This window comes from Malus domestica, chromosome 09, assembly GCF_042453785.1.
Source record: "Malus domestica chromosome 09, GDT2T_hap1".
Taxonomy (NCBI): domain Eukaryota; kingdom Viridiplantae; phylum Streptophyta; class Magnoliopsida; order Rosales; family Rosaceae; genus Malus; species Malus domestica.
This window is the reverse complement of record NC_091669.1, coordinates 4437009-4459699: the sequence shown is the minus strand read 5'-3', so window position 1 is coordinate 4459699 and position 22691 is coordinate 4437009. Positions and strand designations below refer to the sequence as shown.

Below are 22691 nucleotides of genomic sequence, written 5' to 3'. Positions count from 1 at the left end.
CTGGAGAAATCACTTTTTCAGATGGCAAAAATGGTGGTGGCGCTGTTGGCGTTGCGTTGGTTATGGAAAAACATCATATGGACTATGGAGGCTTTTGCTTCTCTATTTGCTAAAGGTCTTGAAACCCCTTGAAGTTTGAAGCCTCATTTCATATGTACAGGTCGACTGAAAAAGTGTATGCTTCTTTTTCATAGTTAATCTTGTGATGATGTTTTTCTTTTATGTTTGTTTCGTTTCTCCACGAACAGGAGAAATTTTGACGGACCCACGTGTTTTAATAGAATTGGTAGAAAATTTTAATTTTTAAGTTATTAACTTTTTAGCATACATATCTTACAATTTGTATACTGACATAAAAGTAGCACCACGATATATTATCTTCTATTCTAAAGTTGTTTGCCCCTCGGTTTTGCTTTATTTACAATAAAGACATGAGATTTGGGGCTGGGTTGGAAGGTAGTTATTAAAAGTTAGGAGGGTAATTTTGTCTCTGAACAGATTTCGAAATATTTACTGTTTTGCCAGTCTGTTCTAAAATAGACCCTCGGTTTTGCGTTATTTACATCACTGCCAGGTGGGCTGTGTGCTTCTGCCATTACTTACATTTCTGAGGGCACTTTTGTCACCACTGTTTGGGACCGAATGGGCGCAGGCGCTGCAGAGAGATGGGATGATTTCGATGGCTACGAGGGATTTGCAGAGAGATGAGAGGATTTTCTGCAAGGGTTGAAGAGAACGAGTAAGGGAGAACCATACCTAGCCGAGGCGGACGAGATCGATCGAGTTGGCTTTCGTCTTCAGTTCAACTTTCTTTTGCAGTTTTCTGTTTGGTTGCCGGTATTCCATCCATGGTTAATGAAAGGTTGTTGTAATTGTTTTCTCCATTGGCTGTGTTCGTTATGTTTTTCATTGCACAACTGATTAATCGTTATCTTCTCACTAAGGATTTTCAATTTGAATATCACATGAGTTCGAAAGCTTCTTTTCACAATTTGGTAAGGTCGTGGAGCATAAGATCATATGCGATCAAGTCACAAAGCGCTATGAAACACGTATTATATTCCAACAAGGATATGATAAGAAAACTAATTAAACTGAAAACAATAAAATTACAGTACCCCATGTAATTTTAATGTGTATAATGTAGGAGGAAGAGGTGGCAGCAAGTGAACAAGTACATGGAGGTATTCTTAATGTGTAATTTTAATTATATTCGGTTCGGTATTGGCTTCCACCATCAGATTCTGTTCTTTCATTATTTTATGTGTTATTGTTCTTCCTGACCATTACAGGGAGCTATGTTTCATAGGTGGTGCCATATGTGGGCTAGAAGAAGGGAAATGGATTCTCTCCTGAGCATATGCTCAGGATCCTGCTGAGCAGAACACGAGGACCGTTGGATGAAAATTCAACGGCTACAAACAAGGAGGTCCTTTTAAAGTTATAATAATTGTAGCCGTTGGATGAAAATCTAACGGTCCTCGTGTCCTGCTCAGCAGGATCCTGAGCATATGCTCAGGAGAGAATCCATTTCCTAGAAGAAGCATCAGCTTCTGAGGGTGTCATTCATTGCATGTGGTATGTACCTTGTGTTTTACGGACTTACGTTTTCTGTGCTAATTTTTTATTGTTATTGTTGTTGGCGCAAGTATTTAAGTTAAGTAGTAGCAAACATAGTGTTTTTGCTCTTGCAAGGGAATTGTCTTTTTACCCCAATAAGTTACAAGGATTTAGAATGGGAGTAAGTGCATTGCAGATTGTTCTGATCCATAGAAATATAGACATGCAAGGTGGAACCGATTGCGTATTTGGACCTTATTTTTGGAAGATGACTGCATTATTAAATAAATTGTATATAATTTGGGTTGGGTTAGAAGATATGGCTACAAGAGGAATTAAATATGTGGATTGCTTTCTGAATGGCGTGTGTAGTCTGCAAAGAGGGGAAAAAAATGGGAGAAATTGAAATTCCTTCCCTTCCATTATTTGGTTGGTCAAGGAAGAAAATACTCATCTTTATCTCCCCAGTCCTGCCTAAATCAACTGGAGTCGGAAATGTTCTTTTTTAGAAAGAGTTGGAAGTTTTTCTATTACTGATTTTTGTTACACAATCAATCATTTACAGGTCATGCTATTCATAGAGTGGTTCAAAGAATTCCAAGAGTTTCATTCACTCAATTTATGCTCTTCATGTAAAAATTCTTTTAAAAAGCTCAAACATCTTTCAATGTAAATAACATTAACTTTTGTAACAATTTCTTATAGCTTTGAAACATGGTTTCTAATCCCGCAGCAACGCGCGGGCCATATTTCTAGTTTACACTAAATGTATAGTGGAATTAAAACGAACTTATTATCTACAAAATTCAAAACTTACATATATGTTGGTGATCAACAACTACTGTCATTTACCAAATACTCTTAACGGAAGAATGAAGCTATACATCTAGTTTGAAGATACATACATATATGTATATATATACATATATACATACATGTATGTATATATATATATACACATATGGTCATTAGATTCCTTACTTAAGCTTCTTTCCATCTCCAATGACGTTTCAAGCCTAACTAGGCTCAGGTACTATTTTTTGTGTGACAAGTTTTGCAAGTGTCCACTACTAAGTCCAAATATGCATCGATATTGTTCTCTTTTTAAGTGATTTAAAGCTTATTATGAGATGTCGAGTTTGGTAGAGACACAAATGAACAAATCACTCACATTTCAAACCTAAGTGGGACATCAATCGGTTCACATGTGAAAGTTGTGTAACATGTGCCGGCACACATATTCAGTGTACTTGCTTAGTTCATGAGCAGAAAGAAGAAGGATGAGAAACAAAAATGCACAAAATACATAGTGTTATAAAATCGACGGTATGTGTGCAGTGGAACATAATGTAAATAAGACAATATTTACGAGGTTTGGCAAGTGTACCTATATCCTCGGGGCAGCAGTAGTATTTTCTTTCATTATCTAAAATAATAGGAGTACAAAAATAACTCTCACTATTTTATCTCTTCTCTCTAGCCCAACTCACTGGTATTTTATTATGTATCTCTCTTCTTTCTCTTATTCTTCTCCTCTCTCTTCTTTTCTCTCTCAGTATGTTTTTCTCTCCTCTCCTTCTTCTTCCGTATGCTCTCATTTTATAGGCCAAAAGATTACTGTAGCAACACTATTCATTTTACAAATTTTCCTTAAATGAATAGTGAAATATTGTGCATGCATAGTAACTCATTCGTTTTTCTTTATATGAACTAGCCTTCATACAAGCGCTTACGCGCGTACAGAATGCATTTTTTGAATTATGACGTGCTACGCGCGACTTACACGTTTTAAATGTATTTATATATGTAAATTATTTTTTGAATCACGGCATGCTACGCACGACTTACATGTTTTAAATGTATTTATATGCATAAATTGACAAAAGGAAAGTCAAATATTTGAAGTAAATTAATAATCTTAGATCATGCTAGAAGAAACCCCTTATAAATCAATTAAAATTGATGAATTCACATAATTAAATCGGTCTGTATAGAATTTAAATTAAGAAAAGAGAAAATAATATTTAATAAACAACTGATTAAATCACATTATTGCTAGCCCGTTATGAGGCTAAGCCCACCCCATCCCCCTTCCCCCTTAGTGTAGATAATATCGTTTGTTCATATATATATATATATATATATATATATATATATATATATATATATATATTAGGGGTGGGCACTTGGAACCAAAAACTGAAACCGAAACACGAATTGAATCGAATTGCATCGAACGGTTGCGGTTTTGAAACGGTTTCGGTTTCGAAACCGAACCGCAGCAAGGAAAACGGTTTGGTTTCGGTTTTGGGTTCTCAAAACCGCACCGAAACCAAAACAGCACCATATAATAAAATTAATAAATAAATGTTATATTTTAAACTTTTAATTAGTTCAACTAGGTTACTAGACTATCATTATCATCTAGTTTTGAATCTTTAATATGGGATGAGATGAAACATGTTCTCTGACCTTTTTTTTGTTGGTTGGGGAACCCTTATAGACAAGCTGCTACATTTTCTAAATATGTGTTTATTGGGTTGGGAATCATACAATTTTCATCATGGAGACTACACTAACTCAAACAAATATTTACTGGATATGTGATTCAAATAAGCAACTCACTTTGAACCTAAATAAACAAATATTTACTGGATATGTTTATTTCTGTTGTAAGCACTGAGCAATGACAATGAGCATTGGTCATATTGAATTTGAGGGGGCTGGAATAACAAAATAACATTAGCACTTTCTTTCTTCGTTTGTTTATTTCTGTTTTATTGTTCTCTAGTAGATTATGGCATTGAATTATTTTGTTCTGTTCTATTTTGGAGCATTGGTGGATTATGGCATTGAATTCAACATGCCAATCTGACAAAAAAAAAAAACTCATTAATATTATGGCATTGAAATTCAAAGTTAGGACATTACTTTAGTAAGTATTAATATTAATCAAAGTTAGGACATAAGATCGTCTTAATTAATATATGAGGAAAATAAGACCGTCTTATGCATAAATAAGCGTATATTTTAAATTGTACATTTTTTCTCAAAAACCAAACCGAAACCGTTTGAAACCGCACCGAATCGAATCAAACGGTTTGGTTTCATTTCGGTTTTGGCTTCAAAACCGCACCGCACCGCACTGCAAAAAGTTTCAGTTTCGGTTTCGGTTTGACTTGAAAAAGCACCGAACCGCACCGCGCCCACCCCTAATATATATATCATTTGATAACTAATTTAATCACATTATTATCCTCGTGCGAAAGACTTTTTATAACCGGCATTACACGCCTCTTAAAATGACACACCCTAACCCGAAGACTAGGACGTGCTGGCCGTCACGTGAGCGTGACGTAACCATAACGCAAGCGGAAACAATTTAATAATAAAATACGAGTTAACGAAAACCACTAATTGCAGTTATTTACAACCTAGCATTCTATGTGCATAAGAGTGTACTAAACACACATAAACAGAGCATAAGCATCTAGGTGCAGTCAAGTAGGAACATAACTAATTTACAACACCCTCGGGTGAATCCTACATTTATTTAGTCTGTCAGAACGCCGAAGCAGTCTCGTAGGCCACCAACGCCTCAACTATCAACTAGAACCTGGAGGGGCGAAAAACAGAAAACGTGAGTGGGCGAAAATAAGCTTTTCCAAATCATTTCATAAATCCACAATTATAACCCCTTTTTGGAAAACCTGTATACTTTCCCAGAAAAATAGTATATAGCATATATATCTCAACTGTCTCAATCATCAATCTTATAACAGATTCAATAAAGAATGTACCATGCCAATTTCAACAGTTTAGTATGAATGCATTAACATAATATAATCAGGTAAAAGATAGAAATCAATCGGAGGCCCTCTAATAGCCCTGAACGATTGAACCTAGAGCTCAACATCTATCAATCTCACTCTGCCGGAGTCACTCCGCGTGACCTGTCCGGCCTTCTGCACATAAGTCGGAACCACCTAATGTAGTCTGAACGACTCATGGTAATATTCGCTCTAGTGCTTCTCTCATCAATCATCTGTATACAATAACCTAAGGTCACCCACCAGTCATAATCTCACTAACACTCTACGACTGGCCCGTCGTACCCACTCCGCGTGGACTGTACGACCAGCATCTACTTGGATCCAAGGCGAGCGTGCGATGCGGTGAATACTATAAGCACTAAACCATGGTGCAGGATATGAGCTCAATATATGTCATCATCATCAACATAACAGTAATTAAATACTTACCTGTGCGTCCACAGCACCACCTTACATATATGCATCATACGACAGTTCATAATATCCATAATATTCTATGCATGGCAATCACATCATATTTCATTTCAATATACTTTTCATTTAAATTTGATTTCTGGGGAAATCGAGTATATAGGTATATATAAAAACAAATGCCCACTCACTGATATGTCGCCGGGTCGTAACCCCCTTGACGCCCCTGGATGTGCTCGTCCTCGTTAAATATTCCACCTAGAAGTGAAATAACTTAAAACAATCATTTAACGCACATTTAACGCACCTAAACCAAACTAGGTAATTAATTCTTCATACGATGCTCAAATTGGGTATATGAATATACCACAGTGACCTACACAACCTCAGGATCATCCCCATATTTTTAAAATAATTTTTGGAGTCCTCACGCGCCCCCACGCGCCTGACGTGGCACGGACCTACGCGCGCCCACGCGCGGCCACGTGACATGCACACTGACGGCTACAGTGAACGGCGTTAGGGAATATTCCGTTAAATCCTAGCATATTCCGTTAAAAACTAACGGTTTCCGTTAAAGTTAACTAACGGCGTCGGAATATTCCGTCAAACTTGACGGAAGATTCCCTGTCTTCTCCGGCGAGTCACCGGTCGCCGGCGACTGTTCGCCGGTTTCTGGAAAATTTTCAAATCCACTATTCTCCTTCGTTTTTCAACCAATTTCTTCGCATTTTATACCAAAATGAAGCATTTAACATGTACTATCACGTTGGAAGGGTTTTAAGGCCTAAAAACAACAAGATCAAACCTTTCAAAATTCTTCAATTTCGGCCAAACTCGAACCCGACGATCCCGACGTCCATTTTGTTCAAACGAGGCACTCCGAGCCTCCTTCGAACTTCCTAAGACTCGTGGTGATCTTTGTTTAACCTAAAACACAACCAAAATTAAGTTCGTGAACAGTGCCATTACACGGGGTGTTTTAAAACTAGGGTTCTCGAAATAGAACTTACCTAAAACTGGTATTCCCGTGCTCGTGAGGTCCTAAGGAGTGTCGTGGTGATCTTAGATCGGACGTTGGTGTAGGATTGTGATTGTTCTTGGTGTTTGTCCGAGAGCTTGAGAGAGTTCGAGAGTAAGAGAGAGAGAGAGTGATACTGAAATGAAGAAAGAGAGAGAGAGTGAAGGGAGATGAGAGAGAGACATCCAACGGGTTTTGGGGAGGGATTTAGGGGGTAGGACCCCACCCTAAGTCCAAACACAAAATAAATTAACACATACAATAAAAAAAATCTAACCCTAGTTTAGGATCTTAGTGTAAAAAAAAATTGCCAAATTTACGCACCTTAATCCCGTTTAAGGGCGTTTTAGTAATTTCACGTCCTCGGTAATTAGTAACTCTGGGACGGGCTGTGACAATCTCCCCTCCTTATAGAATTTCGTCCCCGAAATTCCAGTCACCAACCAGAACATCAAAACTCATAGAATAATCTCGGATACATATCTCTCATCCGATCTTCTGTCTCCCAAGTAGCTTCTTCCGTTGAATGGTTCCTCCACAATACTTTTACTAAGCTCACGGTCTTATTCCTCAAGGTCTTATCTTTCCAATCCAGTATAGTCACTGGTTCTTCATCATATGTCAAATCCGGATTAATTTCCAATGGTTGAGGAGGAATCACATGTGAAGGATCTGAAACATAATGCCGAAGCATCGAGACATGGAACACATTATGTACCTTAGACAACTCTGGAGGTAGCTCCAACCTGTAAGCAACTTCACCAATCCTCTCAGTGATCTCATAAGGTCCAATGTACCTGGGACTTAGCTTTCCTTTCTTCCCAAAGCGAACCACACCTCTCCAAGGCGATAATTTGAGAAAAACATAGTCGCCCACATTATACATTCTGTCCGTGGTATGTCGATCCGCTAGGCTCTTTTGTCTATCCTGGGCCACTTTCAGGTTAGATTTAATTACCTGAATATTCTGAGTAGTCTCATCCACAATCTCTGGCCCTTCAAGTATTCTTTCACCAACCTCTGACCAACATAATGGCGTACGGCAAGCTTTACCATAAAGTGCTTCAAATGGAGACATTCCAATACTCGAATGAAAACTATTATTGTAGGCAAACTCCATCAAATCCAAACGATCATGCCAAGAATCACCAAATTGCATCACAGAGGATCTCAACATATCCTCGAGTGTCTGAATAGTTCTCTCCGACTGACCATCTGTCTGTGGATGATAAGCTGTACTGTAAAGCAATCTAGTACCCAAAGCTTCTTGAAAAGCTACCCAAAACTTAGAAGTAAATCTTGGATCTCGATCAGAAATAATATTCACTGGAACACCATGATACTTTACAACCTTCGATATGAATAACTGAGCCAACTTATTTAAAGAATACTTCTCCCTTACTGGAATAAAATGTGCTGATTTGGTAAGTCGATCTACAACCACCCAAATGCCATCAAAACCATTTTGTGTACGTGGCAGCTTATACACAAAATCCATCGTTATATTCTCCCATTTCCACTGGGGAACGGGAAGTGGTTGCAATCTCCCAAACGGCTTCTTTCTTTCAGCCTTAACCTGCTGGCAAACAATACACTTACTTACATACTCCGCAATCTCCCTCTTCATACCCGGCCAATAGTAGAATGGTCGAATGGTATGATACATTTTAGTTCCTCCTGGGTGCATAGCATAAGCCGAACAATGTGCTTCATCCAAGATTTCCTTCTTCAGTTCCTCATTATTAGGCACATACATCCTGTTCTCTTGCATAAGCATACCATCTGATCCTCGGATCTTGAGATCTTTCTTCTTCCCTTCATTTCTTAAATTGATCAATTCTTGAATTTCTTCATCCCACGATTGAGCTGCAAGCACCCGATCAATTAAAATTGGCTTGACTTGAAAATTGGCAAGAAAAGCTTCACTTTGCTCTTCCCATTCTAACTCTACTCCAGTAGATCTCAACTCTGCCAGAAGAGGAACACGACTGGCATACAAAGCATTAAGTCGCCCTTGAGGCTTCCTACTCAGAGCATCAGCCACCACATTTGCACGACCCGGATGGTACTCAATCGTGCAATCATAATCACTTAACAATTCCAACCATCTTCTCTGACGAAGATTAAGATCATGCTGAGTGAAAAGGTACTGAAGGCTTTTATGATCGGTAAAGATCTTACATTTCTCGCCATAGAGATAATGTCTCCAAATCTTCAAAGCAAACACAATAGCTGCCAACTCAAGATCGTGAGTCGGATAGTTTCTTTCATGAGTCTTCAACTGCCTAGAAGCATAGGCAATCACTCTACTATGCTGCATCAAAACACAACCCAAACCATTCAAAGAAGCATCACTATAGATCTCGAAGTTACCATTATCATCAGGAAGTACTAACACAGGTGCATGAGTAAGGCAATACTTCAACTGCTGGAAACTTTGCTCACAACTTTCATCCCACTCAAACTTAACATCCTTCCTGGTTAACTTCGTTAATGGCAAGGCAATCATAGAAAAGTCTTGAACAAACCGTCTATAATAACCTGCCAAACCAAGAAAACTCCGCACCTCAGTGACCGTTCGAGGTTGTTCCCAATTTTCCACTGCTGCTATCTTTTGAGGATCCACTTGAATTCCCTGAGCTGATACCACATGTCCCAAAAATGCCACTTGATCCAGCCAAAACTGACATTTACTAAATTTGGCATATAACCGGTGTTCCCTCAATTTCCTTAACACCAAGTTAAGATGTCGAATATGGTCTGATTTCGACTTAGAATATACCAGGATATCATCAATAAAAACAATGACAAACCTGTCAAGATATTCCTGGAATACTTCATTCATCAATCTCATGAAAGCTGCAGGAGCATTAGTCAATCCAAATGGCATCACCAAAAACTCATAATGCCCATAACGAGTCCTGAAAGCTGTTTTATGAACATCCTCATCTTTAATCTTTAATTGATAATACCCAGACCTCAAATTGATCTTAGAAAACACACAGGCACCTTTGAGCTGATCAAACAAATCATCTATACGAGGCAAGGGATAACGGTTTTTAATCGTCACCCGATTCAATTGCCTGTAATCAATGCACAATCTCAAAGTTCCATCTTTCTTTCTTACAAACAACACTGGAGCTCCCCAAGGTGAAGAATTAGGCTGAATGAAACCTTTATCAATTAACTCTTGCAATTGAATTTTCAACTCTCTTAATTCCGCTGGTGCCATTCTATAAGGAGCCAAAGAGATAGGATTCGTACCTGGAAGCAATTCAATCGAAAATTCCACATCTCTATCTGGAGGCAACCCGGGTAAATCATCTGGAAATACATCAGGATAGTGTCTGACTACTCCGACTTCCTCCACACTACCGGAATCAACATCATTTAACACCACATGTGCCAAGTATCCCTGACAACCCTTGGATAACAATTTCTTCGCTCTTATGGCTGAAATAACACCATGCCTCACCCCACTTCTTTCACCCACAAATGTAACCTCGGGTAGTCCAGGACGAAGAAAAGTAACTGATTTCCCGTAACAATCTATATGGGCGCGATTATAATGCAACCAATCCGCCCCTAAAATCACATCAAAATCCACGATGTCTAACGGGATAAGATTAGCAGGCATAATGACATTATCTACCATCACTGGACACCCAGAGTAAAAACTATCAACATAACATTTATCCCCTCTAGGCATAGCAAACTCTAAATCAAACCCTAGAGGTGAAGGATGAGGTTGCGTTATTTGAGCAAATGTATGAGAAATCACAGAGTGTGTAGCACCACAATCAATCAAGACTCTAGCAAAATGACCAAGAACATTCAACGTACCCATAATCAAGTCTGGATGGTTCTGAGCATCTTGCAGCGAGATGTGGTTAACACGTCCCTGAGCTGGCTGTCGTCCTCCACGACCTCTGCCACTCTGGTTACCTCGTCCCTGATGAGTACGTCCTTGACCTGCCTGGACAGGCGGCCTAAACGACCCTGCACTACTAGCAGCAACTCCGCTCTGTTGGGGCTGACCCCCCTGATACCACTGAGATCCGCTAGCTGGCATAGACGGATATGAAGTATAACCTCCTTGATCCTGAGAATATCCACTCTGAAAATAAGGATCCTGGGAATAGTGATACTGTCCCGGAGCATAAGGAGCAGCATCACCCTGATAGTGATAAGCACCACCACGACCACCCTGGCCATAACTGCCTGAATTAAAGTTCTGTTGAGTCGGTGCTGATGTTGGCATAACAGGCTGCTGGGGCCTCTGCTGATTCTGGGGACAATACATAGCTCTATGTCCTGTCTGACCACATGTAAAGCATGCACCACTGCTTCTCCTACATTCCCCATGATGTCGGAAATTACAACGGCGACATAACGGAGGACCCGAACTACCAGTATTACCAAAGCCTCTCTGACCAGAAAATCTAGGTCCATTACTAAACCTACCACCTCCTCTCCTCGGACCTGTGGCACTAAATCCACCACTGGAAGAACTCGAACTCATTCCACTTTTCTTGAAATTCTGCATCTGACGAGGTCCTGGAATGGAAACACCTTTACCTTTCTCATTTTTCTTCTGACCATTACCCTTATCCTCTTCATCCTCACTGTCCGGAAGATTATCAGAGTCTTCCATCCTGACCAGAATCTCAAAATACTCATGATAATCGGCACAGGGAAGTGCATTGGCAAACGTTCTGTACTTCTTCTTAGATCCTAGCTTGAAACGACGAAGCATTTCTGCTTGATTACCCGCTAAATCAGAATCATAACGGGATAAATCAGTAAACTTCCTGTAGTACTCATGTGCAGACATATTTCTCTGCTTCAGACTGGTGAATTCCTGTTTCTTGCGATCTATATATTCTGGAGGAACAAATCTCTTCATAAAATTTTCCTTAAATACCTCCCATTCGGCTGTCCTTTCAGGTGCCATGTGCCTCGACTGATTTATCCACCACGCAGCTGGCTCACGGCCCAAAAACCAAGTGGTGGTCTCCACCCATCTATTAGCTGGCAGGTTTCCCTGACTTTGCATCACTTGAAAGGTCTGCTCAATTTGATCCAACCACTTTTCTGCCCCTTCATAACCTTCATTTCCCTCAAAAGTTTCCAATTTCAGATTATACATCGTCTCTACAGGCGTTCTCTGAGGAGGACGGATATTAGCCTGAAAAGCTTGAGCCATTGCTGCCCCTAACTGAGTTATATCGGGGAAATTAGGCTCAGCAGCACGGCGAGGATCTCTACGAGGCGGCATAATTCTGACAGAAAACATCCAAAAATCAAATAAAGAACTCATTAGTTATACAGGACTGCAACCTATGCTCTGATACCAAACTGACACACCCTAACCCGAAGACTAGGACGTGCTGGCCGTCACGTGAGCGTGACGTAACCATAACGCAAGCGGAAACAATTTAATAATAAAATACGAGTTAACGAAAACCACTAATTGCAGTTATTTACAACCTAGCATTCTATGTGCATAAGAGTGTACTAAACACACATAAACAGAGCATAAGCATCTAGGTGCAGTCAAGTAGGAACATAACTAATTTACAACACCCTCGGGTGAATCCTACATTTATTTAGTCTGTCAGAACGCCGAAGCAGTCTCGTAGGCCACCAACACCTCAACTATCAACTAGAACCTGGAGGGGCGAAAAACAGAAAACGTGAGTGGGCGAAAATAAGCTTTTCCAAATCATTTCATAAATCCACAATTATAACCCCTTTTTGGAAAACCTGTATACTTTCCCAGAAAAATAGTATATAGCATATATATCTCAACTGTCTCAATCATCAATCTTATAACAGATTCAATAAAGAATGTACCATGCCAATTTCAACAGTTTAGTATGAATGCATTAACATAATATAATCAGGTAAAAGATAGAAATCAATCGGAGGCCCTCTAATAGCCCTGAACGATTGAACCTAGAGCTCAACATCTATCAATCTCACTCTGCCGGAGTCACTCCGCGTGACCTGTCCGGCCTTCTGCACATAAGTCGGAACCACCTAATGTAGTCTGAACGACTCATGGTAATATTCGCTCTAGTGCTTCTCTCATCAATCATCTGTATACAATAACCTAAGGTCACCCACCAGTCATAATCTCACTAACACTCTACGACTGGCCCGTCGTACCCACTCCGCGTGGACTGTACGACCAGCATCTACTTGGATCCAAGGCGAGCGTGCGATGCGGTGAATACTATAAGCACTAAACCATGGTGCAGGATATGAGCTCAATATATGTCATCATCATCAACATAACAGTAATTAAATACTTACCTGTGCGTCCACAGCACCACCTTACATATATGCATCATACGACAGTTCATAATATCCATAATATTCTATGCATGGCAATCACATCATATTTCATTTCAATATACTTTTCATTTAAATTTGATTTCTGGGGAAATCGAGTATATAGGTATATATAAAAACAAATGCCCACTCACTGATATGTCGCCGGGTCGTAACCCCCTTGACGCCCCTGGATGTGCTCGTCCTCGTTAAATGTTCCACCTAGAAGTGAAATAACTTAAAACAATCATTTAACGCACATTTAACGCACCTAAACCAAACTAGGTAATTAATTCTTCATACGATGCTCAAATTGGGTATATGAATATACCACAGTGACCTACACAACCTCAGGATCATCCCCATATTTTTAAAATAATTTTTGGAGTCCTCACGCGCCCCCACGCGCCTGACGTGGCACGGACCTACGCGCGCCCACGCGCGGCCACGTGACATGCACACTGACGGCTACAGTGAACGGCGTTAGGGAATATTCCGTTAAATCCTAGCATATTCCGTTAAAAACTAACGGTTTCCGTTAAAGTTAACTAACGGCGTCGGAATATTCCGTCAAACTTGACGGAAGATTCCCTGTCTTCTCCGGCGAGTCACCGGTCGCCGGCGACTGTTCGCCGGTTTCTGGAAAATTTTCAAATCCACTATTCTCCTTCGTTTTTCAACCAATTTCTTCGCATTTTATACCAAAATGAAGCATTTAACATGTACTATCACGTTGGAAGGGTTTTAAGGCCTAAAAACAACAAGATCAAACCTTTCAAAATTCTTCAATTTCGGCCAAACTCGAACCCGACGATCCCGACGTCCATTTTGTTCAAACGAGGCACTCCGAGCCTCCTTCGAACTTCCTAAGACTCGTGGTGATCTTTGTTTAACCTAAAACACAACCAAAATTAAGTTCGTGAACAGTGCCATTACACGGGGTGTTTTAAAACTAGGGTTCTCGAAATAGAACTTACCTAAAACTGGTATTCCCGTGCTCGTGAGGTCCTAAGGAGTGTCGTGGTGATCTTAGATCGGACGTTGGTGTAGGATTGTGATTGTTCTTGGTGTTTGTCCGAGAGCTTGAGAGAGTTCGAGAGTAAGAGAGAGAGAGAGTGATACTGAAATGAAGAAAGAGAGAGAGAGTGAAGGGATATGAGAGAGAGACATCCAACGGGTTTTGGGGAGGGATTTAGGGGGTAGGACCCCACCCTAAGTCCAAACACAAAATAAATTAACACATACAATAAAAAAAATCTAACCCTAGTTTAGGATCTTAGTGTAAAAAAAAATTGCCAAATTTACGCACCTTAATCCCGTTTAAGGGCGTTTTAGTAATTTCACGTCCTCGGTAATTAGTAACTCTGGGACGGGCTGTGACATAAAATGTTTTGAACGTGTTTAAAATAGAAAAAATAATATTTAATAAACAAATAATTGAATCACATTATTGCTAACCCATTATGAGGCTAAGCCCACTCTCTCTCCCTTAGTGTAGATAATATCGTTTGTTAAAAAAAAATCATTTGACAACTAATTTAATCACATTATTATCCGTGTGCGAATGACCTTTTTTATAACCGGCATTACACGCCTCTTAAGATGTTTTGAACGTGTTTAAAAACAGAGAAATTGAATCATATTATTGATAGCCAATTGTGAGGTACTAATTAAAAAAAAACCACAAAAAAATTAATTATTAAAAAAATACTATTAAGATGCCTTTGAAGTTTATTGTTTTGCGGGCATTTCTGTCCAATTATTTTTGTTGAAGCTTGGTGACACCAAAGCACTATTCACATTTTCCTCTCTCTTTGTTTAACAAAAAAAATCATTTTACAACTAATTTAATCACATTATTATCCGCGTGCGAAAAACTTTTTTTATAACCGGCACTACACGTCTCTTAAGATGTTTTGAACGTATTTAAAATAGAGAAAATAATATTTAATAAACAACTAATTGAATCACATTATTGCTAGTTCATTGTGAAGTTAAGCTCACCCCTCCCCCTTAGTGTGGATAATATCATTTGTTAAAAAAAAATCATTTGAGAACTAATTTAATCACATTATTATCCATGTGTGATTTTTTTTTTATAACATGCATTACACATATCTTAAAATGTTTTGAACGTGTTTAAAAATAAAGAAATTGAATCACATTATTGCTAGGTCAGTGTAAGATACTAATTAAAAAATAATAATTAATTAATTAATTATTAAAAAAATATTGTTAAAATGATGAAAATACTCCTGCCGTATTTGATGCATTATTTTGGGATGCCTTTGAAGTTTTTTGTTTTGGGGGCATTTTTGTCCAATTCTTTTGTCGAAGCTTGGTGACACCAAAGCACTATTCACATTTTCCTCTCTCTTTATATATAACTAGCCTTCATGCACGCGCTCACGCACTTGCAGAATGCATTTTTTGAATCATAGCGTGTTAAGCACTACTTACACGTTTTAAATGTATTTACATTCGTAAATTGACAAAAGAAAAGTCAAATATTTGAAGTAAATGAATAATTTTATATCATGCTAAAAGAAACCCCTCATAAACCAATTAAAGCAGCTGAATTCACATAATAAAATCGGTTTCTATAAAATTTACATTAAGAATAGAGAAAATAATATTTAATAAACAATTGACTATATCACATTATTATTAGCCCATTGTAAGGCTAAGCCCACCCCTCCCCCTTAGTGTAGATAATATCATTTGTTAAAAAAAATAATGATTTGATAATTAATTTAATCATATTAATATCCGCGTGCGAAATGCATTTTTATAAAGAAAATAATATTTAATAAACAACTAATTGAATCACATTATTGCTAGTCCATTGTGAGGCTAAACCCACCCCATTTCCCTTAGTATAGATAATATCGTTTATTAAAAAAAAAGCAATCATTTGACAACTTATTTAATAACATTATTATCCGCATCCAAACGACTTTTTTATAACTAGCATTACACGCCTCTTAATATATTTTAAACACAACATTCATGATTTTTCTTATTTTTTATTATATTTTTCTTTCCCCTTCACATGGGCACCATCAACTTTCACTCATCCTTCCCTAATTCTATTTTTTTATTCGTTTCTCTCTTCCTACTAATTTTTATATTCTATTTTATAATGACCAAATTACCTATACATTATTTGACATATTATAGTGGCTCCTTTTGAATTTTTTTGGTTAAGGGGCAATTTTATCCTATTGATTTTTGTTGAAGCCGTGACCCCAAAGTGGGGCTCTGGCTTTATATATTATAGATGGATAGATAATAATTCATCTGGATGAATAATAATAACTATTCATGTGGGCCATAGTGGTTTTTAAGGTGGACTGAAGCTATTATATTGGTTTTTAAGGTGGACTGTCGCTCTACCTGGTTGTCTGGCAGTGCGATTGCTGAAGTTTGTATATTGTCGATGAAAATTCAGCCTCTAAAACGAAACAAAAAGTCAAATAATGATGCTTTTTTACATATTATATAATATATACACACATTAAAAAGATTTGAGCTTTAGTCTAATTGATCACCATAATCTTCTATCGCGTCAGCACTCAAATTCGAAACCTTTCGACGTATTTTATAACGAGAAAAAGAGTATGTCAGAATTTTTTTGAATTATTGTCAGAGAGATTAAATTTGTAGATAAAATTTACAAACTAAATAATGTGTCACTAATAAGAATGAATACGTTATCAACGTTTAGGTAATAATCTAATCATCAATTTCTATGTCATTTAATTTACAATATTTATCTACAAATTTAATCTCTCTGCATTAGTCAACTTTTTCCCGATTGAATGCTAACTGAGTTGTATTATTTATTTTTGTTTCCTCTCTTAGCTCTGCACTAAAGCTTCTTCCATATCTCCAATGGCAGAACCAAGCTCAATCAAAGTGGTTGAGGTTTGCAAGGCAGCCCCAAATCCAAGCTCACCGGATGATCAGTCTCTTCCTCTAACCTTCTTTGATATCTTGTGGCTAAGGTTTCCACCAATTCAACGCGTTTTCTTCTTCGAAATACCTTCATTCAACACATCACTCTTCTTTGATTCCATACTTCCGAAGCTCAAAACCTCGCTCTCCGTCACCCTCCAACACTTTGTACCTCTAGCAGGAAATCTCACCTGGCCTCAAGACTCTCCTCCCATTATCAATTATGTCAAAGGCAACGCCGTTTCGCTCACAATAGCTGAGTCTAATGCTGATTTTTACCATCTAGTTTCAAGCAACAGCTTTAGCGTTGAGGCCAAAGAATACCATCCTCTTATACCCCACTTGGCGGTGTCTCATGACCAAGCTGAAGTGCTAGCATTGCAAATCACCGCCTTTCCCACCGGCGGTTTTTCCATTGGATCAGCTGTGCACCATGCTGTCCTTGACGGCAAGACTTCAACCATGTTTATGAAATCATGGGCTCATATATGCAAACATGGAGGACAAGGACTGTCTTCGCCGTTGTTGCCAAGTTATGACAGAATGGCCATCAAAGACCCGGCAGGGCTCCACGCAATCCTCTCGAAGGACTGGTTAAGATACAGTGGCTCCAACAATAGAACCTTAATGTCTTTAGGGTTTACAGGTGCAGGAAGCTTGATTCGAGGTAGCTTCGAAATCACACGTGCCAAAATAGAATTCCTAAGACAATCAGTGATGTCTATGATGGCAAAGGAGAAGCAACAAGCTGGTCATTCAGTACAACTTCATTTGTCAACGTTTTCGCTAACGTGTGCCTATACATGGGTTTGCTTAGTGAAGGCTGAGGAGATCAAAACAAAGAAAGTACTTTTCATCTTTAACGTGGACTGTAGGTCTCGCTTAGACCCTCCTTTACCGGCAACATATTTTGGGAATTGCATTGCAGCCCGTGGTGTAATTGCAGAAACAGACGACCTGGTGGGAGAAGATGGGTTGTTCGTGGCCTTAACTGCGGTTAGTACACCTATAAAAAGGTTGGACACTGACGGTGTTTTGAACGGGATGGAGACTTGGATACCACGCATGTTCGATGCAGAGACTAGTACTGATAGATTATTTTCTGTTGCTGGTTCGCCTAGGTTTGAGCTATATGATGCAGCTGATTTTGGATGGGGAAGACCAAGGACAATTGAATTCGTTTCGATAGATAGGACTGGAGCGATCTCTCTTTCAGATAGCAAGAACGGTGGAGGAGGTGTTGAGATTGGTTTGGCTTTGAAAAAACATTCTATGGAGGCTTTTGCTTCTCTATTTGCTGAAGGACTTGAACAACTTTGACTTTTTTTTTTTTTTTCCCTTTATGTATTTTGCTCTTAATAATTTGATCTGAGGAAGATGGTCAGTTGTGTTTATGATGCATCTTTATCTGTTTGATTTGGATTCTGTATAAATTTTCATGGAATGAACTTATATGAGATTTGAGTGCAACTCATGTTCATCATATTTTTCATTTACTTTGCGACCGAAATGTCACTGTTCGAGTCGTGGAAACAATCTCTTTGTAAAGTAATGGTAAGGCTGCATGATAGACGTTCCCCCCTCATCTGACCCTCGCAAAGCGGGGAACCTTGTTGGCTTGGGGTCGCCCTTTAACACCATTATTGATTTGCATTTCACACAATGCTCTACACATTCAATCAAATAAAGTGAATTCCTCATCAAATTTCCAATATGTTGAACTTATAAATGTTTAGACTGATGTTATTAAATTAGAAATAATTTAAGATCCGCTACTCACAATAAAATTTATGTCGATTATCATAATATCACATTGACCTATTGAAACATGGTGACCAAGTCCTAGGACTCATCCTATGTTGTTTTGGGAAGATCTTTTGTCAACAAAATGTCCTCTACACATGACCAAACATATGGAGGTAGTCGTTGCCATCCGAGACTAATCAACGGAGGGAATGAGATGAATTCCAATAATATTGTCGGTGAACTATATCATGAGGAGCACAATTATGATGAGGAGGTGGATGTTCGCCATGAAATCTTTAAGCTATTGGATCAAGAGTCAAAACTAGAGCACTATATGAGCAGCTATGGAAAAAAAAATTAAGTGGTTGGAGTTGAAGAATTTATGAACAAGAACATATTGTTTTCGTTAATTGTTTTTTGTGAGTATTGGTCTATCCCTTCTCTTGTTTTATTTTTTTTAAATAAAAACTAGTATAGGGGACTTTTTGGGGGGGGGGGGCTGCAACAATCATTTTTCCTTTGAGAAAGGGTTGGTACTTAGGACATGACTGTTGACGAATAGTTAATCTTGCCTAATCCTTCTCCAAATTGTTTTTTTTTTAAGTCTTATCTTAAAACTAAGTAGCATTTGCCTACACACTTTGTGTGTATCAACACATTTTTTTTAGAACATGAGAAGGAGAGAGGGAGAGAGAGAGAGAGAGAGAGAGAGAGAGAGAGAGAGAGAGAATGTGGGGGGGGGAGAGTGAGAGGTTTTTGTTTTCGGTTTTTTTTATTTTTAATTTGAGGTATTTTAACATCATCTGTAGTTGATGCTTCAATAAAAAATATTAAAATTTGGACTTGTGAAATTACATTATTACCCATCATTTTTTTGTGTGATAGAAGACTAATTTGTCTTTTCATCCTCTTTTGATTGATAAAGAGAGTTTTATTAATTACTATAGATAAGAATAATTAGAAAAGTACTAAACTTCCTTATGGCTTAATTTTTCCTTTTTTGGTTCCACTTTATCCTGTTTTGCCAACTCGGTTGAAAGATACGTTTTTTAGCTGACATGGTAAGAGATATCTGGTTTTTTCGATTTGTTTTCACATTTTGGACAAAATAAAATATCAAAATCCACCGGCCAAAATTATTCCAAATTCCCTTACTGACGACCAAAGTACTCATGTTTGTCAACAAAATAGAGTCAACAAAATAGAGTGTACAAAGTACTCATTTTATATAAAATGCGTGGTGTATAATTAAAAATAAGGAACTTTAACGAAAAATTCTAGGTACTGTTCACTTTAACGAAAAATCACATTTTTACACTAAAAAGTCAATCCTATTACTATTCACTTGACCCTTTATTTTGTCCTTATTGTTAAAACTCAAAGTTTTCAAACCATTTTTTATTAATTTTCCGTTAAAAATAAGCCTAATATAAGTGTTTACGTGACTCTTTTCAATTTTCATGCCCTCAGGTAAACTTTAATATCAAATAATATTGTACGATTACAACATTCATCCTTCCTTGTTAGAATACAATTATAATATTTCGTCTTCCCCGCTATTTTAACTAAACTCAAGGTCTTATTAAATTTTATAGGAGTAGTAAATTAGGTTAACAAAACATCCAATTCAAACAACAAAATTAAAAACATTCAAACTTCAAATTCCTTTTAATAATACCTTTTTTTATTACTAATAATATTTGGGTTGTTTTATTAACATCCCATAATTTGTTGAATATTGTGAACACGGAAAATTCCTGAAACGAAAGAGACAAGAATGAACGTGCACAAACAAAATATTTGTATTTGATGATTTTGGGTTACAATCTCTCTCTATTTTGATCCTCTGATTCGATCTCCGTAAGGTATTGATTTGTGGATGTTTCCTTGATCCAAGGGCCGTCGAGGCTTGATCTTGGATGAACTGTTGGAAGTTTCTTCAAGGGGCCGTGGGCTTGATCTTTGAAGGTGGATTTGAGCGGATCTTCAAAGGGGCTTTTGGGCTTGATCTTTGAAGAACAGTGACGAACGGATCTCCAAGGGCTTTTGGGCTTGATCTTGAAGAACAGTGATGAACGGATCTTCAAGGGCTTTTGGGCTTGATCTTGAAGAACGGTTGGATGTGTGGATTTGTCGACGTTGTTGATCCAAAGGGCCGTTGGGGCTTGATCTTGGATGAACGGATGATGAACGATGGTGCTTTCTTCAAGGGCCGTCGGGGCTTGATCTTGAATTGGTGGATGGTTGATCCAAGGGGCCGTTGGGGCTTGATCTTGGAAGAACGATGAACGAAGAACGAGGAACACTTTCTTCAAGGGCCGTCGGGGCTTGATCTTGAATTGGTGGATGATTGTTGATCCAAAGGGCCGTTGGGGCTTGATCTTAGGATGAACGATGAACGAAGAACGTTTTCTTGATTCTTCGGGAACCTGGATGCTTAAGAGCTTCGGAGTTTCAGAGCTTCAGAGCTTCAAGAGTTTTGCCTAATGATTTTTTGGTTCTCTCCTCAAATGAATGAAATGGGTTTGTATTTATAGAATTTTCCAAGGCCTAATTTTGAATATAATATCCCAGATGAAATAAGTCGTTTCTGCCAGGTGTTGACACGTGTCCTATTTGATGACTTTTCCAACTCATTTCAATTTTCGTTGAGTCACACGCTACGTGTAAAATTTATGTAATACATGAGCGTTGACACTTTGATTTATCGGTCAACATTTATTTACCGAAATTTCGATGTCTACAAATGCCCCCACTTCAAGTCGCGTCGTGTACATGTGCTTGTCGCGTGTATGAGATGCGTTTTGAAGTCCCTTACTGTAGATGTCGATCCAAGGGCCGTCGAGGCTTGATCTTGAATTGGGCTGGAGATTTCTTCAAGTGCCGTTGAGGCTTGATCTTGAATTGGGCTTGAGATTTCTTCAAGGGCCGTTGAGGCTTGTTCTTGAACTTTCGTTTGAAATTTCTTCAAGGGCCGTCGAGGCTTGATCTTGAAGGTTGAAATTGGACCACAAGGAGCTTCATGTGGCAGATGATCTTTGGCTTTGGTAGTGAGTGAATCGACACGTATTTTGTTGCGCTTGTTGACTTTCCACAGCTTTGATCTTGAACTGGGTTGAAGGATTTTCTGGATTCCTCCAATTGTTGATTTTCCACAGCTTATTCTTGAACTAGGTTTTGATTCAAGGGTGGTAGACACTTAATCTTGAATCGGACTTGTGATTTCTTCCAGGGCCGTCGAGGCTTGATTTTGAATTTGGCTGGAAGCTTCTTCAAGGGCCGTTGAGGCTTGATTCTCGAAGGCTGACTCGAACACATGGCAAGCAGGCACGAGGTGAAGGTGACGACTTGTTGCTTTGTTCAATATTTCTAATTCACACCTGAGCAGTTTGGTCAGCGGTATGATCTTCAAGATTGATGGACTCTTCTTCCAGTTGGTGACTTGATCTTTAAGGATTTGATTCAAGGGTGGTGAATCGGCACGTGCAGCCCACAACGCTTAGTAAGTCGACCCAAGAATTTGAGGGTCAAAACGAGTTCTTCATCTCAGACTTTTTCTGCCGAGTTGACTGTGAATGCTGCATTCTTCTCTGCTTGTTTCTTCAGGCAGATATGGCAGCTTCTCGAGTTTTTCAGCTCGGACTCCTTCTGCTGAGTTGACTGTGCAGACTGCATTCTTCTCTGCTTGTTCCTTCTGCACCTTGTCTCCACATGCTGCAAGGTATCATTTTCACTTGCCTTATCTGTTCTCCAGGCAAATGTGGCAGCTTCTTTGGAAGTACAGCAGCAGTAGGAAACGATTACTCAAGAGCAGTGCTAGGTAGGCA

The 22691-nt window shown here is 38.6% G+C and overlaps 1 protein-coding gene across 1 annotated transcript; it reads left to right on the top strand.

Moving 5' to 3' along the window:
* Nucleotides 1–606: 606 nt before the first annotated feature.
* LOC103411219 (phenolic glucoside malonyltransferase 1-like) lies at nt 607–18588 on the top strand. Its single transcript, XM_008349869.4, has 2 exons — nt 607–837; nt 16995–18588. The coding sequence occupies exon 2, from the start codon at nt 17056–17058 to the stop codon at nt 18436–18438; it is 1383 nt and encodes a 460-aa protein (XP_008348091.2). The 5' UTR covers nt 607–837; nt 16995–17055; the 3' UTR covers nt 18439–18588.
* Nucleotides 18589–22691: the final 4103 nt, after the last annotated feature.